General features: G+C 36.2%; 1 protein-coding gene across 2 annotated transcripts in view; it reads left to right on the top strand.

The window, feature by feature from the left end:
- The window catches only part of LOC128243800 (short transient receptor potential channel 4-associated protein-like), a 152,559-nt gene that overhangs the window by 116,225 nt on the left and 13,484 nt on the right, over positions 1–22,850 (top strand). Inside the window, exons 20-21 of one of the 2 annotated variants that reach the window (XM_052961751.1) lie at positions 20,127–20,238; positions 22,518–22,627. In XM_052961751.1, the coding sequence (XP_052817711.1) occupies positions 20,127–20,238; positions 22,518–22,627 (222 nt within the window). Of the gene's footprint in view, positions 1–20,126; positions 20,239–22,514; positions 22,628–22,850 lie in introns of both variants that reach the window. The other variant, XM_052961750.1, reaches the window with a different exon arrangement.

The raw sequence follows: 22,850 nt of genomic DNA, 5'->3' as shown, positions 1-22,850 counted from the left end.
GTTACAATTGCTTGAAAGGAATTTCTGAAACCATCAGGCCTGTTTTGATAAAACTTTACAGGAAGCTTCTTGGAGTGACCTACAAAAATACAACATGACGTCTCGATTGACCTACAGCATCAACTTCCTTTCTTCCTTTGATACTATGAGTCAAATTTATTGAATCTTCAAAGGAAGCTTTGTTGGGTGCTGATCTACAAAAATACAACAAGGTTTCTCAATCAACCTACAGCAACAAATAAAAATGGCTGACTTTCTGTTTTACATTTAAAAAATCTGATCTAGTCGCACAGAAAGGTCAAAAGTCATATGACTTATTGTGTCCACTCAATATCTCTTGAACCCCTTGAAAGATTTTTAAATGACTCACCATAAATGATCACCATATTGATACAGTGTGCAGAGCACATGTTACAACCACCTCAATTCAAGGTCAAGGTTACACATAGAGATCAAAGGTCATATGAATTTAATATGACTATTATTCGTGTTCGTTCCATATATCTTGAGCCCATTGAAGGAATTTGAAATAACTCACCACAAATGTTCACCATATTGATATGATATGCATAGCGGATGTTACAACCAGCTCAGATCAAGGTCAAGGTCACACTTAGAGGTCAACGGTCATTTGACTTCATTTTTTGTCTCCTCTATATCTCTTGAACCTCTTGAAGAATTTGAGATAACTCGCCACAAATATTTACCATATTGAGATGATGTGTTTTTTCTTAAATAATACATCAGTTTTATGTTTCAAAAACAACAGTCTTCTTTTTATAGACTTACAGGCTAAAGTAATTATTATATTTCTTAAATTACATTGTTTTTTCCCAGTCTTCAATTTTATATTCAGACTTTTTCCATTGAACTAGACCATAGTACAGAATTGTACATAATGCAATCTCTTGCTTGCATAACCACTATCATCTTATTTAAATGAGTTTGAAAACTTTGTTAATAAGGAAAACCATGCTGTGTACCATCAAGGTTGAGTGAATATGAATGGAACAAATGGGGTCAGTTTTTGTGTACCTCAATATTTAGTATACATGCAATCAAAAGACAATGTTGATAATACTTTAACAGTTATATTTGTTTCAGTGAATACTCGGGGTGAAGACGAAAATCTGATCACAAAGGGAGATTTTTGACAATTATCTGGGATAGTTTCATTGTAATAGGTTTACTTTTCGGATGAAACATCTTTGGTTTATGTGTCGACATCTGACAAATTACAAGTTCACAATCTTATTAATTCTATGTCGAAAATCGAATATGGAAAGAAAGTCACCCTTCAATTTATGCTATTGTCAAGGGCAGAAGTCCAGAACTCTTGTCAAGTGTTTTTTTTTTCTTAAATAATACATTATTCTTAAAATGACAAAAGTATATTGAAACAGACAAGTGTTTCTAGTTTGAACTGAATTACAAAATAACATCTAAAACTTGATAGGTAATACCATGGTAACCGGCCAAAAGTACCCGGGGGGGGGGATGTAATGAGCAGTTGCCTTATATTGGAATCGCTTAAAGCATCGGACATCTGAAAAGTAATTAAGCAACAAAATGCATGATAAAATGTATGTTCATTGGAATCAATGAAAACCGGAAGTTTCTTGTTTCTTATTTATTTTGAATAGCTGGAAGCCTTTTAAATTTTTAAAGATAATGATTCATAAGAATTTGACTTTATTATGTTATATACTAATATGTTTTATATTTTAACCAATTTACAAGTTGTTTAAATAAACAAAATAGTCATATTTATGCTGTTTTTGATATTTCAACTGAAAGCTGAATTTAATTAGATTGAAGCAAAGGGAGGTAATAAGACTATTGGCATTGACCATTTATATCGAACAACATGGCAATTTTTTTACTCAAATACTTTCATTATATTTATTTAAAAAAAAACAGGAGCTTCATTTTCTTCATGTGGAACTTCTTTGGAAAATCTTCAGTATTTCTCCAGTTATTTGTGATAAAACACATAGGCTCCATTTTAGGGTCCAGGACCCCTAACCTGTGTAATGTGTTCCAATTTCTTCAATTTTACATCTATAATATGTTGCAATGACACAAGGTAAGATGTTGTAGGTAAAATGTTAAATTTGTTTTTCAAAACACTCTATTCTACTTTTAAATATCTGAAATTCAGGTAAACATAACTGAGAGGCCTCAAAGATATCTATGAACCCTGTGACATCATTCCCGCTAGGTGCCACATTTTTAAGATTTTAGAAAAATACCCAGAAGAAGATGAAAGTTTACTAATGTTGCTAAGGCTTGTGTCTGTATTGATCTAGATCATTGATCATCATGAATAAACATGTGTTTTAACATATGTTCGAGATTTGTGTCTTGGTCAGTTTTGTACTTGTCAACCAGTAATGAGAAAATGAATTGGAAAAAATTATTGAACATTATGAGGAAACAACATGGAAATAATTCTTTGAATAGCATAGTAAAATGAACAAATAAGTACAATGTTCTGTAGCATTCAACAAAATGTCGTACGATCACCAATTTAAATTGAATACAAAGCAAGTGTCAGAAAAAAAATAGAACTTTTAAATCTAAACAGGCCTAGAGTATTATTTCCTTTCAAAACTTTTGTTTCAAAATGTATCCAATTATAACCAAGAATAAAGGATTCGAAAAAAAGAGTACTACGTAGGAGATTGACAAATAAATTGTAATGATACCGTGTAACCTTCAGCTATTTTGGGAAAAGTATCAATTAAATTGAACATTTTTTAAAACACACCGTCTATCATGTTTAATCATGAAATGTGGAAAATATCAACAGCATTATTCTGCATTTTATGAACTGGTCTGTAAGTAAAGCTATATCATTGACAATATCAGATATAGTTGGCGCCCTCCTGGGGAGCCCAGCTGATTTAATTTAAATGTTATATACTTAACAACGATTGTGAAGAACGCTATGATAGCTTTTACTAAGTCACTCTCGTTAGCAAGATGTTGCATGAGAGTGTGGTCTTGTGTTGTGGGGGAAACCAGAGTATTTGGAGAAAACTGATTTATTGTCTGTGGACGACATCCCAATAAAAGTGACACGATCACACCCATCGGATCAAGACGACCATAGATCTGCTTTGTTTCGCTACGATGAACACTCAATATAACACATGTTATCGGTCAAAACACGTTTTTCACAGGAGACATATTTTGTTACCTTTAAAATAAAAATATTTTGACAATTTTTTTTTTTTTTAAATGCATTGTTATTTTTTCTATGTCGTAAATAAAACTTACTTTTTTATGCCCCCTTTTGAAAAAAGTGGGGTATATTGTTTTGCACATGTCGGTCGGTCGGTCGGTCTGTCTGTCTGTCGGTCGGTCGGAATACCAAATGGTTTCCGATCAATAACTTGAGAACGCTTTGACCGAGGGACCTCATACTTGGTATGTGTATTGGTCATCACCAGCAGATGAACCCTATTGATTTTGAGGTCAGTGGGTCAAAGGTCAAGGTCAGTGTGACCTTTACATGAAAAACGGTTTCCGATCAATAACTTGAGAACGCTTTGACCCAGGAACCTCATACTTGGTAGGTGTATTGGTCATGACCAGCAGATGAACCCTATTGATTTTGAGGTCAGTGGGTCAAAGGTCAAGGTCAGTGTGACCTTAACATGAAAAACGGTTTCCGATCAATAACTTGAGAACGCTTTGACCCAGGGACCTCATACTAGGTAGGCTTATTGGTCATGACCAGCAGATGAACCCTATTGATTTTGAGGTCAGTGGGTCAAAGGTCAAGGTCAGTGTGACTGTAAGCTGAAAAAAGGTTTTCTGATTGTCCATATTTTATTTAAGTGTCCAAATCCTACTAACAATTTGGCTCCCAAGGGGGCATAAATGTTTCACTAACATCTCTTGTTCCTTACTATAAGGCTTTGCATATACAATGCACATGCATGTATCTAGCAGATTTCAATACATATTTCATTAATCATTACATTAATTTATCCGCAATCATCAATGGTTATTTATTACTCAAAATTTAAGTCCAATCAACTGCAATCCAAACAAACACTTGCGAAAATATAACTCATTATATGTAATGGAATTTGTTCTGTTTGTCGGCTGCAGATCAAACAGTACAATTTGTGACGTCACAGCATGAGCTGTGTAAAGATCAAAGATGCACTGCAATGTTTTGTATTTAAATAGGTCCATCAAATACCGTATGAACCCACTTAAATCCCAAAATTGGGTCTAGGCTGGTTCAAACATACCATACCATCGGAAAATAAAAATCAATAATCCCAAGCAAATGAACAAATTTAGTTGATATTTGACTGTTAAGCTTGAACATTATCACAGACTTGGAGAAATTCAAGTGCTGGATTTGCATTAAAAATCTACCCCGTCTTATAAACGAGTCTAGACAAAAACATGGACCGCCTTATAGTCGGGGAAAATACGGTAACTGTTGACTCAGACTGTACCAAAAATAAAAGTCATCAATTTTCAGGTTTATCAGCAGTTTTTAAACATGTTCCATGCTTCAAAGGAAACAATCTTTATTTGTCTGGTTAAATACTTTGACAATGATGGTTGGATTTCAACTAAGTTATGGTACACCACTCTTTCATTATTAAAGACTTTCCAGAAACGGTTTTACTTTTCTTAATGCACCCTTTTGCCTGCCTGTTACATAATTACATGGAGAGTGGGACAGCAAATTTACCATATAAGCCATCAGCCAAAGAAACCTCAATGCTGTGAAGAGGACCTGGGGGTTCAGGTTTGAAGAACAAGTAACATGCAGGTTTTATTGCCAAAATTGCACACTTAAGTCTGACATATCAATCCGAAAGTCAGTATCTGACACATTTGTATCTGACAAGAAAATAAAGTTCAAGAATTGAAATATACCTGTCACACAAGCACAAATTACCTGTAATTCACCTTAGAGTTTGGACACTCTAAAAATTACACCCATTATTAATTTCAAAAATAATTTATTTTGCATAGTGACTACCTAATTTTCGGACACCCAAAGGACATCGATTATGACTTTTACAGTTATTAAGTCTCACAGACAAAGATTATTGATCTTTATCCTTAGAATGTATTTGACTGGCTAGATTACCTAACCGTATACATCACTGTGACAAGTTAATTAGTTACTACCGGTAACCATCCTAAACGATTTTTTGCTTGTTGAAAAGGAAGTGTGATATATATAATGGAGGATTAGAGAAACAACAAGGGCAATCAAGGGATTAAGAAAACACAGACATGACATGTTTGTAAAACGATCCGCCAATAAACTTTGAAACTTGTACCACACTTTTAATATAGACTTTATGAAGCAACAATCGTACAGTAATACTCATTGGAACATCAATAGAACAATAAACAAGAGGCCCAAAAGGGCCTATGCTCTACTGCGTGGCTGTTGTGGTCATTTTCAATCCAGAGCATGTACGTTTGAGTAATAGGCAACAAATAAATAGTTTACTTTAGTGTTTGGGTTAGCTGAAAACGCTGCACGTTCAACATCTGAGGACAGGAAGTGTTGTAAGCAGATTAGTAGCATGAACTATTTTAATATGTGCCAAGTAAAGGTAATCTGAGGCTAAAAAATATTTGCTTTCAAAACTGTACTCATCGTCAAAATTTCATTTCTGTAGCTTTAAAAATAAAAAGTCAGTCAAAGGTCAAAGTCAAGGACATCCGAGGACAACATTAATGCTTGTTTGCAAAACTGTTCACATGGTCAAAATTTCATAACTGTAGCTTTAAAAATTAATAAGTAAGTCAAAAGGGGTTGGGCCAGCTTTTGCCTAAAGGGGCATTATTTCAAATGTTTTCAATTGCATCATATGATGCTCCACAACAAATATCAAAGGTATGGGCCTTGTGGTTTGAAACAAGAAGATTTTGAAAATATTTCTTAAATAAGTCTCTAGGAAAATTGTGACACCCAGGGCAGTGCCAGTTTTGACTCAAGGGGCATAATTTGAACAACCATGGTAGTGGACCACGTTTTTGGCTAATCTCCGTGGGGGGGGGGGGGGGGAGTAATGACCCCAGGGACATGATTTGAACAAACCTTCACAAGCAATTGTGACTTTACATGTAAACTTGGCTAAAAATAGACTTCGCTCATGTGGACTTGGCTAAAAATAGACTTAGCTTAAAATAGCAATTTTTATACTTTCAAGACCCATAATCCAGGCATGCATGGGCAGATCTGGCTGGTTTTCTGAACTGAGTTCTAATGGATATCTAAATACTGTACAAGTTTCATCGAGATACAATCAAAACTGAAGACTGTATCATGTTCACAAGCAATTGTTTACAGAAGAACTTAATTTTTAATACTTTCAAGGCCCATAATCTAGGCATGCGTAGTCGGATCTGGCTGGTTTTCGAAAGGAACTGAGCTCTAATGGATATCTAGATACTGTACAAGTTTCATCGAGATACAATCAAAAATGAAGACTGTATTGTGTTCACAACCAATTGTTTACACAATAGCATTTTTTTATACTATCAAGGGCCATAATCTAGGCATGCATGGGCGGATCTGGCTGGTTTTCGAAAGGAACTGAGCTCTAATGGATATCTAGATACTGTACAAGTTTCATCGAGATACAATCAAAACTGAAGACTGTATCGTGCTCACAAGCAATTGTTTACAGACGCACGGATGCACATAATACGTACACATTACCATCGCATAAGCTCTTCTGGCCTTTGGCCAGTAGAGCTAAAAACGACACATTCAATGATACAGATATTAAACTATTTAATGTGATGAATTAAAGTTAGAAATGCAATACTTCAGTTACAATCGAAAACACCACCCAGACACATTAATCCTGTATAACAATTTCCATGCTCTCCACGAGATGCCTTGTGGGTATAACTGTGAGTTATGTGACGTCACATAGTGTGACTGTTTGATCTGAAGCCCATAGAAGGTGTTTATTCATTTCAATGCATGTATAAAATGGTGTTGAATGGGATTTTAATTAACTAAGTTTCAATGCCTGTAAAAAGGGGTACAAAGGTGCAAAAATGACATTTGCAGTTTTTGGTACTTATTTATTGAGTACATCATTAGAAACATTTTGACGAAAATTTGAGGTCAAAATCTTAAGTACTTTTGTTGTTATGACGATTTAAAGAAGCACAGAGGTCGATAAATTGTTCCATGAAAGTGTCAAAAAGTGTCGTATTTTTTTTAGATATACAAATAAAGCAAAACCTGTTTTTTCATGTCTTTATATAACTTGTAGTTATATTTCATACATAAAATAACATACTATTGAACTGGTGACAAAATTCTTGTAAAATCATGGTAAAAGTTTTGAATGGCAATCAAAATGTTACCATGACAACCACAATAAAATGCAATTTAAAATATATAACATAAAAGGGATCACACATGCATCTCTTCAAAAGTTCTTAAATTGCCTAAGTATGGGCAGTCCCTTTACAATATATTTAAAAAAAAAAGTCAGAATGATAAAAACTTTCATTGCTACGGTGATTTAAGACCAAGGGGAATAACCTCTTCTATTATCGAAATACTCAGAAAATGTACATCAAATAGGTATTGTCATGTATCTATGCATTTTGTAGCTATGCTCATTATACACAATATAATTTCACTAATGGACAAATCTTCTAAAAAAACAATAAATGTAACAAATATATACAGAAATGTTGCCATGACGACAAACATACAAAATAGTGCATTTATTGTCTCTGTGCATGTTTTGGAATTATATTTCTTAAAACAATATAAGTTAACTAAATGCAATATTATATTTATATATATATATTAAATATAATAACATTAAGAAGTTGGCAACCACAAGTATCTATTTTCAATACATTACATGTAAAAATCAATTCTAGAAGATAACCTGATGACAATAAAAATTGATGATATAAGCATTAGAAAATTATCACTTCATCATTTGTTAATAGTCAATGTTACTGTAACTTGATGAAAAAAAAATATATAAGGGTATTAGCTAATGAGTTACGGAAGGTTGCTGCACCCTGTTCTTTTTTGGAAGCACCCATCATGAAGAGAAGATTGGCAACCTTCTGCCTTCATAGAATAAAAAGCTTAAGACTGTCAAATATCGATTTAGTTTTGATAATAACTTTATATTAACATGATTATGAATACACATAGGCTTTACATAATTGGCACTTGAAACCTAATAGTACTTCAATTAAACACATAACCTAACATTTTCTGTCACATTCAAAATGTTAAAATTCTACACAGCTAAATGAAGGGTGCTCTCTTTTCTGTGGCTCCCTGTCTTTCTTAAACCTGGCTAAACCCCTAAGAGGTTTGTTTACATAGTTAGTTAAATACAAGTTTCTTATACCTACAGTTTTCTTAGACTGTGAAATAATGTTATTACTAGGGATGCAGGAGTTGGCGTTATAACCATCGATAACTACGGATAAATTAATAAGTGGTAAAATGCAGACATGAAGAAAAAAGGCAGGTTTAACATACATGGAGATAAAATGTAAAAATGGTTATTTTCAGTGAATTCGGACAGCGAAAAAAATAATTATTTTTAAGGTGTCCGAACTCTAAGATGAATTACGGTAAATACAATTAGAAATCCAACTCTAATATTGTCAACTTTTCGTATACGTTTCGTAACAAATGCTTTTCGTACCCAAATCACATTTTTTTCAGGGAAAATAGGTTAGGGTCGGTGGGAAAAATAGGGTCGGTCGGGTAACCTGAAACGGACCTATTTTTTTATTTGGCCTAACCTATTTTTAGCCAAGTCTGCATGAGTGAATTGTCTTTTTTGGTTCTGCAGTTCATTTTATGAATTACTCTGCCTTGTTCTTGTTGAAAGGCCAAAGGCCATTTTTAAGCTCTATTGGCCAAAGTGTCTGTAGTTTGTGCATTCATCTAAACAAAATTGGTTGTGAATGTTTGTTCAAATTATGCCCCTGGGGTCATTACTGGCCATGCCCCAGGGTTCACAGGTATGGTATACTTAAATTGGGAAATGTTTAGAAATCTTTTTGTGTGTTCGCGCATCCATCTAAGCACAATTGCTTGTAAATGTTTGTTCAAATTATGCCCATTGGGTCATTACTGGCCATCCTGCGGGGTTCACAGGTTGCTATACTTAAATTGGGAAATATTTGAAAATCTTTTTGTCTAAAACAGCTTTGCAGACACTTGCTATTTTGAATAAGGCATAATTTAGTGGTCTGCTACCATAGTTGTTCAAATTATGCCCCTGGGGTCAAAACTGGCACTGGTTCGGGGGGTCACAAGTTTCCTAGAGACTTATTTAAGATATATTTTCAAAATCTCCTTGTTTCAAACCACAAGGCTCATACCTTTGATATTTGTTGTGGAGCATCATATGATGACTGTCTAGCAAAACTGTTGAAATATGCCCCTGGTGCCAAAGCTGGCCCCACACCTTTTGACCTTCTGTTTTTATTATGCCCCCCTTCGAAGAAGAGGGGTATATTGCTTTGCACAGGCATGTCGGTCGGTCAGTCGGTCGGTCCGTCAGTAGACCAAAGCTTGTCCGAGTGATAACTGAACAATTCCTGGACGTATGGTCATCGGGTCAAAGGTCAAGGTCACAGTGACCTTTAATGGTAAAATAATTTTAAAGCTTGTCCGAGTTATAACTCAATAATGCCTGCACCCATGGCCCTCAAACTTGACTTGGAGGTTGGGCCTGACCAGTAGATGACCCCTATTGTTTTTGGGGGTCATTGGGCCAAAGGTCAAGGTCACAGTGACCTTGAATGGTAAAAGGTTCTCCAATTGATAACTCAACAATGCCTGCACCCATGGCCCTCAAACTTGACTTGGAGAATTGGCCTGACCAGGAGATGACCCCTATGGTTTTTGGGGGTCATCTGGCCAAATGTCAAGGTCACAGTGACCTGGAATGATAAAAGGTTGTCCGAGTGATAACTTGACAATGCCCGCACCCATGGCCCTCAAACTTGACTTGGAGGTTGAGCCTGGCCAGGAGATTGTCCCTATAAATTTTAGGGGTCATTGGGTCGAAGGTCAAGGTCACAGTGACCTTGAATGATAAAAGGTTGTCCAAGTGATAACTCAACAATGCCTGCACCCATGGCACTCAAACTTGACATGGAGGTTGGGCCTGACCAGTAGATGACCCCTATTGATTTGAGGGGTCAAAGGTCAAGGTCACAGTGACCTTGAAAGCAAACTTGACAATTCTTGGACCTATGGTCATCAAACTTGACATGGAGGTTGGGCCTGACCAGTAGATGACCCCTATTGATTTTAGGGGTCAAAGGTCAAGGTCACAGTGACCTTGAAAGCAAACTCGACAATTCGTTGACCTATGGTCATCAAACTTGACATGAAGGTTGGGCCTGCCCAGTAGATGACCCTTATCGACTTTGGGGGTCATCAGGCCAAGGTCAATGTCACAGTAACCTTTAACGCAAAAAAGTTAACAAATCTTCCCCCACTGATATCTCAACAATGCCTGAACCTATGATCATTAAACTTGACATGGATGTTAAGCCTGACCAGTAGATCACCCTTATTGATATTAAGATTCATAGAGCCAAAGGTCAAGGTCACAGTGATCTTGAATGGTAAAAGGTTGTCCGAGTGATAACTCAACAATGCCTGAACCCATGGCCTTCAAACTTGACTTGGAGTTGCATCTGACTTGTAGATGACCCCTTATGATTTAAGGGGTCATCTGGTCAAAGGTCAAGGTCACAGTGACATTGAACGAAAAAAACTTGTCTTGTGATAACTTGACAATGCCTGCACCCATGGCACTCAAACTTGACATTTTGGTTTCTGGTGACCAGCTGATGACTCTGGATTTTGAGTTCATAGAGTCAAAGGTCATGACGGTCATAACACACTTTATCCTCACACTTTAATGGTCATAATCTTAAAACAGCAACAAATCAGCTGTCATTTTGGTCCATGCATATTTCATTCAATTGTCCATATAATCGCTCCTATAATCGAACATGGCGCTCAGGGGGGGGCATAATGTTTGACAAACATCTCTTGTTTTTAAAGCTACAGCAATGATATTGTCCTCGGATGACCTTGACTTTGACCTTTTGACCAATTTTTTAGCCGGATTTTTCATCGAAAAATTACGGGTTATAGAATGGCGAAAACTGGGCGGGCGTTAACAATTTTGCGTTAAAGTTTTCATTTTATGTAATAAAATCAAGAGTTTTTATCCAGTGGTAATCAAACTTCATACAATGGTAGAGCATAAGGAGAGGAAGTGCAGTGTACATAACCATAACTCTATTCTTGCTTATTAATGAGTAATTACTTTTTTTTGTCTGGAGTATAACTTGAAAAGTACTGGATGGAATTCATTGGAACTTCATACAATGGTAAAGCACAGTGAGAGGAAGTGCAGTGTACAATAACCATAGCTCTATTCTTGCTTATTACTGAGATATTGCCCCATGTTATTTTTATTTTTTCCGGAGTATAACTTGGAAAGTACTGGATGGAATTCATTGGAACTTCATACAATGGTAAAGCACAGTAAGAGGAAGTGCAGTGTTCAAGAACCATAACTCTACCTAAACTAATTGCTTAGTTATTTCCCTTTATTTTATTTTTTTTATTCAATGGTAAAGCACAATGATTGAAAGTGAAGTGCACAAGAACCATAACTCTATTTCAGCTAATTACAGAGTTACTGCCCTTTGTTACTTTTTTCTTAGCCGGAGCATAACTTAAAAACTATTGGATGGGATTTAATAAAACTTCAAACAGTGATAGATCATAATGAGAGGGAGTGCAGTGTACAGGAACTGCAATTCTATTTCAGTTAATTGCATAGTTAGTGCCCTTTGTCACTTTTTTCTTGTCCGAAGCATAAGTTGAAAACTATAAGATGGAATTAAATAAAACTTCATACAGTAATAGATCATCATGAGAAGGAGAGCAGTGTACAGGAATTGCAATTCTATTTCAGCTAATTACAGAGTTACTGCCCTTTGTTACTTTTTCTTGTCCGGAGCATAACTTGAAAACTATTGGATGGAATTTAATAAAACTTCATACAGTGATAGATCATAATGAGAGGGGGTGCTGTGTACAGACACCGCAATTCTATTTAAGCTAATTACAGAGTTACTGCCTTAGGAGAGAGAATTCCACGGCCATAAAAAATCATTAATTTTTGTCAAATCTTTATTAAACTTGCTTAGAATATTTGTCTTCTTGTTGTCTTAAATATTTGTTTATATGGGTCACCTCAGATCAAAAACTAGGTCAGATCTTAGGAAATATTTTCCCAATGTCATAAAAACTTCTCAAATTGTCATGAAACTTGTACAATATTTTTTCTCCAAAGTATAATAAAAAAATAAGCAAAAATTACAGTTTTTTCATTTTTTTTTTTTTTCAATTTTCATGACATTTGGTTACTTTACATAAATACACACATGCGCACACATGCTTTCACACTGGCACACACACCATTGACCTGTAAGCACCACAGTGAAACTACAGGCTACCACTCCGGCACCATTAAGTACAAATATGGGTCTTTTGGGTTAAAAATATTAGCTCAAATATTAGGTTTGCAAAATTACATCATCAAATAAAAAATCTGGCTTTAATGCGACTTTGTCATTTTTAAAGCTACAGAATTTTTTTGTCAGATGACCCTTACTTGGCACATATTAAAATAGTTCATGCAACTAATCTGCTTACAACACTTTCTGTCCTCAGATGTTGAATGTGCAACGTTTTCAGGTAACCCAAACACAAAAAGTAAACTATATGTTTGTTGCCTTTTACCCATACATACATGCTCTGGATTGAAAATGACCACAAGAGCCATGCCAGTAGAGCATAGGCCCTCATGGGTCTCTTGTTATCCCCTGCCTTGAAAAGGCGAGGGAATATAGTAATGGTAGGCGCGATTCCGTGCGTCTGCAAGCGTGCGTCTGTCCGTCCGTCCCACATTCATTTTTTTGCATCTTCTCTTACATTTCTCATGCATTTTCTACCAAACTTTCACAGATTGATGATCATAAAGTGAAGCATAGCATTTTGTCGGGCTTTCCAGATTCGACCATTTTTGAAAGAGTAATTTCCCTTTGCTTATTTTACATTTAAAATTGGTTTCTTTGCAACCCCTCTTACGTTTTTCATGCGATTTCTACCAAAGTTTCACAGATTGATGATCATAAAGTGAAGCAGCGCATATTGTCAGGCTTTCCCGATTCGACCATTTTTGAAAGAGTTATTGCCCTTTGCTTATTTAAAATTGGTTTCTTCGCAACTCCTCTTATGTTTTACTTGCGATTTCTACCAAACTTTCACAGATTGATAATCATAAAGTGAAGCAGCGCATTTTGTCTGGCTTTTGCGATTTGACCATTTTTGTAAGAGTTATTGCCCTTTGCTTATTTTACATTTAAAATTGGTTTCTTTGCAAATCCTCTTTCATTTTACGATTTACATCTTATGTTTTACTTGCGATTTCTACCAAACTTTCACAGGATGATGACTATATAGTGATGCAGCGCATATTGTCGGGCTTTCGCGATTCGGCAATTTTTGAAAGAGTTATTGCCCTTTTTTAACATTTAAAATTGGTTTCTTCGCAACTCCTTTTATGTTTTTCATGCGATTTCTACCAAACTTTCACTGATTAATGACTATATAGTGACGTAGAGCTTATTGTCAGGTTAGCTCACCTGTCACATAGTGACAAGGTGAGCTTTTGTGATCACAATTTGTCCGGCGTCCGTCCGTCCGGCGTCCGTCTGTCCGTCCGTAAACTTTTACTTTAAACGACATCTCCTCATAAACCGCTTAGCCAATTTCATCCAAAATTGCACAGGAATGTTCCTTGGGTGGTCCCCTTTGAAAATTGTTCAAAGAATTGAATTCCATGCAGAACTCTGGTTGCCATGGCAACGGAAAGGAAAAACTTTAAAAATCTTCTTCTCCAAAACCACAAGGCCTAGAGCCTTAATATTTGGTATAAAGCATCATCTAGTGGTCCTCTACCAATTGTTAAAACTATCCCCCTGGGGTCAAAAATGGCCCCGCCCCGGGGGTCAAAAATGGCCCCGCCCCGGGGGTCACTTGTTTTACATAGACTTATATAGGGAAAACTTTAAAAATCTTCTTCTCAAAAACCACAAGGCCTAGAACCTTGAAAATTGGTATGTGTCATCATGTAGTGGTCCTCTACAAAATTTGTTCAAATTATTCTCCTGGGGTCAAAAATGGCCCCGCCCCAGGGGTCACTAGTTTTATTACATAGTGTTATATAGTAAATCTTTAAAAATCTTCTTCTCCGAAACTGTAAGGCCCAGGGCTTAGATATTTGGTATACAGCATCATCTAGTGGACCTCTACCAGATTTGTTCAAATTATTGCCACAGGGTCAAAATTGACCCCGCCTAGGGGGTCCTTGTTTTTACGTAGTGTTATATAGTAAATCTTTAAAAATATTCTTCTCCAGAACCGTAAGGCCAGGAGTTTAGATATTTGGTATACAACATCATCTTGTGGTCCCCTATCAAAGTTGTTCAAATTATTGCCACAGGGTCAAAATTGGCCCCGCCCTGAAAGTTATTTGTTTTTATATAGTCTTATATAATAAAACTTTAAAAATCCTCTTCTCCAAAATATAAGACCTAGAGCTTTCATATTTGGTATATAGTGTTACCTAGTGGACCTACACAAAAGGTATTCAAATTATTGTCCCAGGGTCAAATTGGCCTTGCTCAGGGGTCATTTGTTTTTACATTGTCTTGTCACTTAAACATCTTTTCCTCTGAAAGTAAAGGTCAGAATGACTCCATACTTGATATGTAGCATCCTTACATGGTCCTCTCTTAACTTTGTTCAAATGGTTTTGTTTGGCCCCTTTTAGGGGTCACCAGAGCAAAAAATAGAAAAACCTTTAAACAACTTGATCTTATTAACTGCTTGATGGATCTTGAAGCATCCTAGCATGGGCCTCTGTCAGGTCTTTTCAAAAAAAATTGTTTGGCCCCTTTTAAGGGCTACCAGAGCTAAAATTAGTAAAAAAAACTTAACATTTTCTGCGCACGAACCCCTTGATAGATCTTCAGCAAATTTGGTTTGAAGTGTCCTTGCATGGACCTCTCTTAAATTTGTTCACATAATTTTGTTTGGCCCCTTTTAGCTAAAAATAGAGTAAAAAACGATTATTCTTGTGAACCTCTTGATGGATATTTACCAAATTTGGTCTGAAGCACCCTTGCATAGACTTCTCTCAAATGTATTAAAATAATTTTGTTTGGTCTCTTTTATTTTCATATTTCTTATAATATGCATGAATGTTCTCAAAATGTCAAGACTTAAATCATTGTGTACGCTAAATTACTGAAATACGACGATAATTATGGAAATACACAAGACAGTTATCGAATTATGCCTTATATACAATTTTTTGTTTGATTTTTACTTCAATATATGTTGTAAATACTAGTGTTGGGAATCGGTTGCAATTTTACTATCGATGATCGGTTCCACTCAAGTAACCGATTATCGATAGTACAATCGGTTTTTAAAATACTAGATAGTACCTGAGTTGTACTTTTATTCATGTAGAGTATTAAACTCTTAATCATTATATGCATATACCTTATGTCTATGATTGAAGTTATTAAGTGTTGTTGTATAAAAAATAGTTCATTTCCTTGCTCATTGTGGCTTTCATCAGCCATTTTGTTAAAGATAACATCTGTACACTTACTAAAAAAATTTTTTTCGATAATTGATTATAACTAAATACTATCGATTGTCGCCGATTTCAGACCCAACTAATCAATTTTCGATTATAATCGATCATCGGAACATCATTAGTAAATACTTTACCAACCTCAATTTTTCGGCTCCTATTTTTACATTTTTCTGCTGCGTCCTTCCTATCTTATATATAAAGGGTTTTTACCCCGTTTTTTCAACTTTTTTTTTGCCTGTGTCCTATCTATGCTAGCGTCCTATACATGATATAATACGGTACCTTTCAGCCAAGTCAAAAAAAAGAAAACAACATATGCTGCAAATTTGTTTTTCCATCATTTCCATTCTTTGAATGAATAATCCAGGAATTTGTTCTTTACAAATCACTGATACTCTTTTTTTCATGTCTTGAATTTTACAATTTATTGTTAACACAATGCTCTAGTATCAAGAAGAACAACAAACTGTTCCTAAAATAATCTAAAACCTTAGTACAGTGCTCCAGCGAGCCCCTTTTTTGAGGGCGGTTACCTCTAAGTTGAAGGTCACACTTAGTGTTTATTCACAATGGTATGCTGCATATAAGTACATGGAGGTTAGGCTGTCGTAACCGGGCTGTAACTTTCTCTTGAATGGACAGATTTTAAAATGACTAGCCACATATTTTCGACATACCAAGACGACATGTCGTGTGCAAGACCCATGTCCCTACCTCTAAGGTGAAAGATACACTAAGTGTTTATTCACAATGGAATGCTGAATATGAGGACATAAGAGTGTAGGCTGTCAAGTATGGGTGGTATTTCAGAGGCAATTTATAATAACTTGCCATAACAATTTGACATGTAAAGGCAAGATCAACTTTTCATGTACTTGTTCATAGGTCAATGACACATTCGGGGGCATTCGTCTCATACTGTGACAGCTCTTGTTCAATATTCTTTGAGAAACAAGCTATATTGATAACAAAGGTTAAACTCTTTTACTCAGGTGAGCGATTTAGGGCCATCATGGCCCTCTTGTTTAAAAGAGTTATTGCCCTTTGTTTATTTTACATTTAAAATTGGTTTCTTCGCAATGACGGAGCGCATATTGTCAGGCTTTTGCGATTTTACCTTTTTTGAGAGATTTATTGCCCTTACTTAATTTCACGCATTTCTTATGTTCCTGAGAAACTACCCTTACCCATACATGTGATAACGTCCCGGACGTCCGGGATTGTCCCGGAAATCGTATCTCTGTCACGGAGTCACGGAGGGTGCATGTTTGTCCCGGAAAGTCATAAAAAAAAAAAACGAAAAAAAAAATATCGGAATCGATTATCTTAATTTTACCAATGTAAGTCAGCTATTTTGCCTGTCCGGGACACTGGTCGTAAAACACAGGACATGTTGACACTAATCCGTTAATTGGTACGTGTGTCGTCGAGGTCATCGTCAATCACCTGATAATTGATCTATCGGCCTATTGTTGTGCTTAACGAGTGGGGGAGGGTTCTTGTATACAAATTCATTGTTTTCATATGGATTTGTTTGGTCTTATGAATGATAGCTTTTAATTGATGAATTGATATTTTTCACACATTTTACCAACAAACGAGCATGAAGGTAAGTTCAAAGAAAGTGACAAAATGAGTAAAAAAACAAAATTAAAACATGGAAAACATCCCATATTCCTTTCAAATTTCAAAGTCGATACGTCGTTATACTTTAAACAACTTTAAACAACTTACGCGTCCATAAACATTAGTGTTTTGACCTTTTTTCCGAACTATCGTGTGTATTTTTACGCCGAAATAAAACTTACGATATGGGGTTTACAGGTGGTTATATAGAGTGCTTTAATCACGTGACCATGGTAAATCACGTGATCGCTTTATACAGCCGATTGTTGACACGTCTCTATCAAAATTATATGCATCTCCAAACGGAAAAAAGCTCATCGACTGGAAAATCTTCTTTATCGTCTGGAAAATATTGGGTGTCATAAATTGCAAACGTTTTAAATGTGATAAAAAAATAAATATTTTGTAACGCATGTTCTCAAAAGCGCGGGAAAACATGTGCCCGTATAGTTGTTTATTTGCTGTTTTGATGAAACCGAAAGTAGACTGCATATCCTCCTGGTTAGCACTTCATTTAAAGCCTGGGAAAATATCTGGTGGTTTTATTTTTTCAAGAAAATGCAGAAAAAAAACAACCATGTCAAGTAAAAAATACGTCTTGGCAGTCAAAATAGGTACATTTTCCCGACGTTGAAAACGACTAAAATAGCCCCAGATATGCTATAGAATGCACCACAGACGTTCCCCATTTAAAAAAAATTCGGACCCCCCAATTGTGCGTTGACATTACGACGAGTGTCCCGGAATCGACCCAAGAAATTATCACATGTATGCCCTTACCATTGATTGGCTTTCGTTACAAAAAATGCCCCCATGGCAGGGGGAAATAGCTGTCTGTGACAGCTCTTGATCTTTACAGATCTCAGGTGAGCGATTAATATTAGATATAGTTGGCGCAACCCGGGGAGCCCAGCTGATTTATGACCTACTACAGGTCAATTGGCTGAATGGTTTAATTAGCAGAGGAACAGTTATAGTGCTGATATAAATAGAAATATTGTGCCAGAGAATCCCGACACCCGTTTCAATAATTATCTTAGTCTTTTTTAGTCACACAGACTTCCTGGAAGCCGTCAGTCCGAGGAACATGACCGGCAAATTTTGATCCGGTCAAACGATTTCTGAATAAAAATCGGTCCAACTGTCCGGCTATTTTTTATTCTCGGTGACCGGGTTTTAGCATAAAATCCCGGTAACCGGGTTTTTGCATGAGGGCCTTAAAAAAACGTTACACGCGTTTTCATTGGTTGGTTTCCGCACAGTGCCCGAAGAATAACCAATCGGTTCGTATGTTACATACTGTCAGTCATTTGCGCATCCAACGTGGCTTCTCTAACATTTTACGAATGCTAGTTAAATAAAGAGAATATTATCAATAGATGAATGCTCTGAAAGGAAAATGAATATGCAACAAAATGTCTTAAAAACTTTTTTTTGGTAAAATGGCAAAGAAATAGGAAATGACTCGTTATTGACAAAGAAAAGCAAGAAATAATCTGCAATGATGATGGTGAAACTTAAACCTCCAGAAATATTAACTTTCCATCCACAGAAAGCTATGGACCTTTTGCTGGTAGGCAATTATTACTTCTATCTTTAAAAAATAGCTCTACCTTTATAAATTTAAAAAATAATTTATTCTGTACAAAAAAAACTAAATCCATAATAAGCTATCAAAGTGTATTCTAAATTCACCACTGTAATATAATATTTTGCATGTTGTGAAAGGCATTTTATTTGTGAATAAAAAAAATGTTGATAAAAGTTATTTGTACATCCACTGTCCATGAAAATTTTTGTACTTTTAGGCAGAGTCTAGATGTGCCTGCGCATAAAATCGAACAGACTACACCAGAACCATTGGCATCACAGGAGGTTGTCACCCTGTCCAACACTGAAAAAGTCTCTAGCGTTTCTGAGCAGGGATTCCAGCAGGATATAATAGACCTCGCCTCAGAATTTTTACCTTTGTCTGATACTGAGATAATACAGAATTCTGTAAACCATGTGCTTGAAAGTCCTTACATCAGGCTATTGAAAGGGAGATTTAACACTCTTCGTGACTTTAACCCTGCTATTGATGAGAGGTGTTTCGAATATCAAGATGAACTTTAGAATTTTGTCAGACTGATGATTTTCATAAGAGACATACTATAAAGCTTTTACTTAGAATAAGCTGCTATTGATGAATAAAGCAATTGTTATTACTTCGTTTTTGTTGATTTTGTTTCGGTCTGACAGATTTTCTTTTGGTCTGACAGATTTTTATGTCTTGTCAGACCGAATGTCTGCCAGTTTTTTCATCTTTCAGGAAGTCTGGTCATAAATATAAACTATCTTTATGTGTCATATCTTCATTTTTTTGCTTCATATTTGTTTGTTTTGACCTTTAACCAATATAAAAAATGAATGCAAAGTTGAAGAAATAATAAAATCAACTTGTTGCAATTTGTGATGTTCATACAGCATTAAGATTAATGAAGTTAAGGCTAAGATCCTTTAATGAAATGGACCCTTGATCTATCGATCTTATTGGTAAAAATGAACTGGATGTGAGCCCTTCAGAGAATCTCATTAAATAGTGAAAGAAATATTACTGTTGGAAGTAATGTAAGGATTTACAAATATATATTTTAAATTCCAAGTTGAAGCGAAATATTTCAGGAATGTTTCTGCTTTGTTTAATGCATTAAAAAAGTTACTTAAATGTTATACTGTTTTCAGTGTGACAAGTTCATAAACACGGTGAATCGTAACCTGGTAGACTCGAACATGTTCATCCGCAGTCTCATTCTGTCCCTTGAACACTTCCGTGCAGAGGATGAGAACCAGAAAGGTAGAAGTAGTTTTTGAACAGAATCCTTGGTGAAAAGTTGGTTTGCTAACCAGATAATTATATCAGGGCAACTGTTTGACACTTGAATTTCAAACTGGAATTCAGAATTAGGAAAGCCATTTTTGTAAATTGAATTGTATTGATAAACTAAGTATGATTTAACTTCACATGAATATCATAAATTATGACACAAAATAGTAAAATTGTAAAAGGGCTTTTTTTCTGAAGTAATTTTCTAAGGTTATAAGTATTTTACATGTTATTTTGTTATGCCCCCGAAGATGGGCATATTAAAATCGCACCGTCCGTCCGTCTGTCCATCCGTCCGTGTGTCCGGCTCAATAACTCGTGTTCGGGCTGTAACTTTCCCTTGCATGGACAGATTTTAAAATAACTTGCCACATGTGTTCCGCATACCAAGACGACGTGTCGCGTGCACAAATTGTGTCCCTACCTCTAAGATCAAGGTCACACTTAGTGTTTATTCACAATGTAGTGCTGCATATCATGTCCAAGCTGTAACTTTCCCTTGTATGGACAGATTTTGAAATAACTTGCCACATGTGTTCCACATACTAAGACGACGTGTCGCGTTCAAGACCCGTGTCCCTACCTCTAAGGTCAAGGTCACACTTAGGTGTTTATTCACAATGGAGTGCTGCATATAAAGACTTAGAGTATAGGTTGTCGTGACCGGGCTGTAACTTTTCCTTGTATGGACAGATTTTAAAATAACTTGCCACTTGTGTTCGACATACCAAGACGACTTGTCGCCTGCAAGACCCGTGCCCCTGCCTCTAAGGTCAAGGTCACACTTAGTGTTTATTCACAATGGAGTGCTCCATATAAAGACATAGAGTATAGGTTGTCGTGTCCGTTCGTGTGTCCGGCTCAATAACTCGTATCCGGGCTGTAACTTTCCCTTGCATGGACAGATTTTAAAATAACTTGCCACATTTGTTCCACATACCAAGACGACGTGTCGCGTGCAAGAACTGTGTCCCTACCTCTAAGATCAAGGTCACTGTTTATTCATAATGGAGTGCTGCATATCGTGTCCGGGCTGTAACTTTCCCTTGTATTGACAGATTTTAAAATAACTTGCCACATGTGTTCCACATACTAAGACGACGTGTCACGTTCAAGACCCGTGTCCCTACCTCTAAGGTCAAGGTCACACTTAGGTGTTTATTGAAAATGGAGTGCTGAATATAAAGACATAGAGTAAAGGTTGTCGTGTCCGGGCTGTAACTTTTCCTTGTATGGACAGATTTTAAAATAACTTGCCACATGTTTTCAACATACCAAGACAACTTGTTACATGCAAGACCAGTGCCCCTACCTCTAAGGTCAAGGTCACACTTGAGTGCTGCATATAAAGACATAGTGTATAGGTTGTCGTGTCCGGGCTGTAACTTTCCCTTGTATGGACAGATTTTAAAATAACTTGCCACATGTGTTCAACTTACCAAGATGACATGTCGCGTGCAAGAACTGTGTCCCTACCTCTAAGTTCAAGGTCACACTTAGTGTTTATTCACAATGGAATGTTGCTAATAAGGACACAGAGTATAGTTTGGCGTGTAACTTTCTCATGTATGGACAGATTTTAAAATGACTTGCCACATGTGTTTGACATACCAAGACGAAGTGCCGCGTGCAAGACCCATGTCCCTACCTCTAAGTTCAAGGTCACACTTAGTGTTTATTCACAATGGAATGCTGTATATAGGGACACAGAGTATAGTTTGTCGTGTCCGGGCTGTAACTTTCTCTTGTATGGACAGATTTTAAAATAACTTGCCACATGTGTTTGACACACCAAGGCAACGCGTCGCATACAAGACCCATGTCCCTACCTCTAAGGTGAAAGATACACTTAGTGTTTATTCACAATGGAATGCTGAATATAAGGACATAACAGTGTAGATTGTCAAGTATGGGTGGTATTTTTTTATGTTCAGGCAATTTAAAATAACTTGCCGTATATATTTGACACGTAAAGGCAAGATCAACTTTTCATGTACTGACATTGTCATAGGTCAATGTCACTTTCGGGGGCATTCGTTACATACTGTGACAGTTCTTGTTTATCCTACATATCTAACAGTTTTGTTTTTGTGTTCTTCAGTCTTATACTAGATCCATAGTGACAGAAAAAATAAATCTGCTTTGGATAAGAGTTAAATCTAAAAATTATCATTATAATCTATACTTTAAGTGTTTTTCATGCATCACAATGCATTTATTGACCATGCAATGTTTTCCTCTCTAAGTAGATTATTCAAAGCGTGACAGCAAGTTACTCAATTACATAGCAGACTTCAGTCGTCAATTGGATTACCTATACCGTCTCATCTCCATCATAGATGTGCAGAACCTCACACAGGTAAGAGCCAGGTTGGGGCATCAGGGGATGGACGGTGACTTCAAATCAATTTGAACTTATTGAAGTTTTGGGGTACACGGCATTGAAGGTATACCGTAATATATACAATCTTTGATTTGTTTTTAAGGTGAAAATACTGGTTGGAATAAAAATAATACTTGGCGCACATGTTGCCAAAGATAAAGCCAAGAACTCTGGCTTCAAAAATAGTCAAGTTCTGACC

The sequence above is a fragment of the Mya arenaria genome, chromosome 8 (assembly GCF_026914265.1).
Source record: "Mya arenaria isolate MELC-2E11 chromosome 8, ASM2691426v1".
NCBI lineage: Eukaryota > Metazoa > Mollusca > Bivalvia > Myida > Myidae > Mya > Mya arenaria.
This window is presented reverse-complemented; position numbering and strand designations above follow the sequence as displayed.